The sequence below is a fragment of the Orycteropus afer genome, unplaced genomic scaffold (assembly GCF_000298275.1).
Source record: "Orycteropus afer afer isolate SDZICR_OR568_19922 unplaced genomic scaffold, OryAfe1.0 scaffold00068, whole genome shotgun sequence".
Classification (NCBI taxonomy): Eukaryota; Metazoa; Chordata; class Mammalia; order Tubulidentata; family Orycteropodidae; genus Orycteropus; species Orycteropus afer.
In genome coordinates, this window is record NW_006921655.1 from 9,197,578 (window position 1) to 9,200,205 (window position 2,628).

The following is a 2,628-nucleotide window of genomic DNA, read 5'->3' on the forward strand; positions in this document are numbered from 1 at the left end:
TGGGAGGTTGTTGATTTTTCTAAATAGAAAAGTCAAAATGTCTTTACTGAACAGCTTTTACATTGAGTAACATCCCAAACCCAGCCTCTTCTGGGAAATAATTAGCATCCCTAATAGCATGCTTGATGGGCTTTACTAAGATGGATGAAGACCTCTTCTGGAAAGTTGGTTACCCACCCGTCTAGCTGGCAGACAGTCTGGAGCCTGACAATCTTCAACTAGATCTATTTATTTCTTTTGTTCTTTATATTTTTCCTCTTCCTCCTGTCTTCTTTCCTTTAACTCCTCTCCCTTCTTCATCCTCCTTCTTCCACCTTTGCATTATCTTCTACTTTTTCTATATCTTTCTCCTAAGACAGAATTTTTTTATTCAGTTTGCTCAGACACCCTGTCCTTACAATAAGTTTGAAATAAAATGGACATTTCTTGTAATCAATCTGTCTGAGAAGTTGCTTTCATCAGGTTTTTTATCACATGGGAAGAGCTAAATTCTTCATTGGTACATAATAAATAACATAAATTTTGGAGTTTCTAATCTAGCAGTTAAAGGTAGGGGGTTGGAACTGGGAAGAGAGGGGCCAAAGCCAGAGGAGGACACAGCCAAGGAGAAATTCCTGCTTCTGACATTCACCTTGACATTCTTTCCTAATCTGTGTTGTTATTACTTATTTCCTTTCCCGTCTCAGTAAATGACAACCCAGTACTTCATGTGCTCAGGCACAAAATACAACCTCCAACATTAAAACTATGGGAAGAGGAGATAGGAATGGAGGAGAGGCATATGCTGTGCATTGGCCACGTCTTTGCATTGGCCGCTTCTTGGAAGGCTCTGAGAGTGGACAAGGCAGATGAAGAGATGTTGGCAAGGAAGCTGGAGGAGACCATAGTGAAAGGTGAGACCATCACTAAAAGAAGATTTATTTCTTGGGAAGTTTTCCATGTGCTTCTAATAAATCAGTAGACAAATCTGGTGGCTACTGGCATTGTTTTAAAATCATATTTACAGCTTACTTTGGGGCCAAGTATTTCCATTATCAGGAGTTCCAGTGGCTTAATGGTTAAGGCATTTGGCTGCTAACCTAAAGGGCAGTGGTTAGAACCCACCAGCCGTTCTACAGAAGAAAGATGAGACAGTCTGCTTCTGTAAAGATTTACAGCCTTGGAAACCCAGTGGGGTCCACTATGAGTCAGGACTGACTCAAAGGCAGTGAGTTTGGTTTTAGCACTTCTATTATATAATCATACTATTTCTCAGAAGGGATGCATTCATTTAACTTTCAGGTTTCTCACATCTTGCAAAAGTCTTTGAAAGTAAGAAACAGTTGATAGCTTTATTTCAAGAGGACTGACCACCTTAAATCAAGTATTAGAAAACAGTTATGTAAGAAAAAAAAAAGAAAGAAAAAGAAATGATGATAATATTTAGGCAGAAAAGTTATATTTACATTGAAAACAAAAAGTGTCTAAAACCTGGTCTGGTGCAGAACTTTTTTGCATGATATAATTCACATCTTCCTTCTGGGAAGTAATTGTCATTGCTGTTAAAATGCTTGAGCAATTTCCTGATAGACTTAAATGAGATTAAGGACTTCTGGGAAGCCAGGGTTACTCACCCAGCTGACTGGATAGTCTAATAATCTTTAACCAGACATTATTTTTTCTTGTACTAGTTTAACAATGATTAGCCATTCACTTTTCCTATAAAATTCCCAAAAGGAATCTTGAATCGGCATGCTTAAAGGCCTCATCCTTTGTAGCTACTTTGAAATAAAACTTTGACTTGTGCTTATAATCTGTTTGTCTAAGAAGCTGATTTAACAACATTTAGAAAGAAATGCTGTATTTTTTGGGGGAGCTCTGGTAGCGTAGTGCCTAAGGCACTTGACTGCTAACCAGAAGCCTGGCAGTTCAAACCCACCAGCCACTCCTTGGAAGGAAGGTGGAGCAATCTACTTCCGTAGTGACACTGCCTCGGAAACCCAAGGAGGGGTCGCTATGAGTTGGGTCCGACTCAACGGCACATAACAACAACAACTTCAGTAACTAAGAAATTTCATTGAAAGTAATTTAAATGTGTGCATAAAAATCCTTATATATATGGAAGCATGATTTCTTTGAAAGCTCTGAGCACTTTGATTTGACGAATGGAGAGAAATGGCTTCTTTGGATAAAGTGATTCACACTAAGCTGCCATGATGGAATAAATGATCTTCCTTCAGATTCTTTCTATGAGCAAATTGGTGTCTTGGACATAGGATTTGAGTGCCTTGACAGAATCCTTTGAGAAGTGGAAGCTGACTTAATACTATGTTTTAATTGTTAAATATTTGTATGCAAAGTAAAGCTAGCATCATGGATAATCTGTGGCCTTTAATGACTCTAATAGGTCAAGGGTGAGTTCCTAAGAAGTAAACTTTATTTCTGTAATTTTAAACATTTCACCCAATGAGAAGCTTAAGATTGACTCCTGGCCAAAAAAAAAAAAAAAAAAAAGAGATCATAAAAAAATTTTAAAAAAACTATAATACAACAGGGAGCTCTGGTAGCATAGTGTCTAAGGCACTTGACTGCTAACCAGAAGGCTGGCAGTTCAAACCCACCAGCCACTCCTTGGAAGGAAGGTTGGGC

The 2,628-nt window shown here is 38.3% G+C and overlaps 1 protein-coding gene across 1 annotated transcript in view; it reads left to right on the forward strand.

Annotated features, from left to right (window-relative positions):
* The first annotated feature begins 766 nt into the window (after positions 1 to 766).
* The window catches only part of ZNF770 (zinc finger protein 770), a 78,485-nt gene continuing 76,623 nt past the window's right edge, over positions 767 to 2,628 (forward strand). The window contains exon 1 of the mRNA XM_007940475.2: positions 767 to 893. Coding sequence (XP_007938666.2) covers positions 767 to 893 — 127 coding nt within the window. The remainder of the gene's footprint in view (positions 894 to 2,628) is intronic.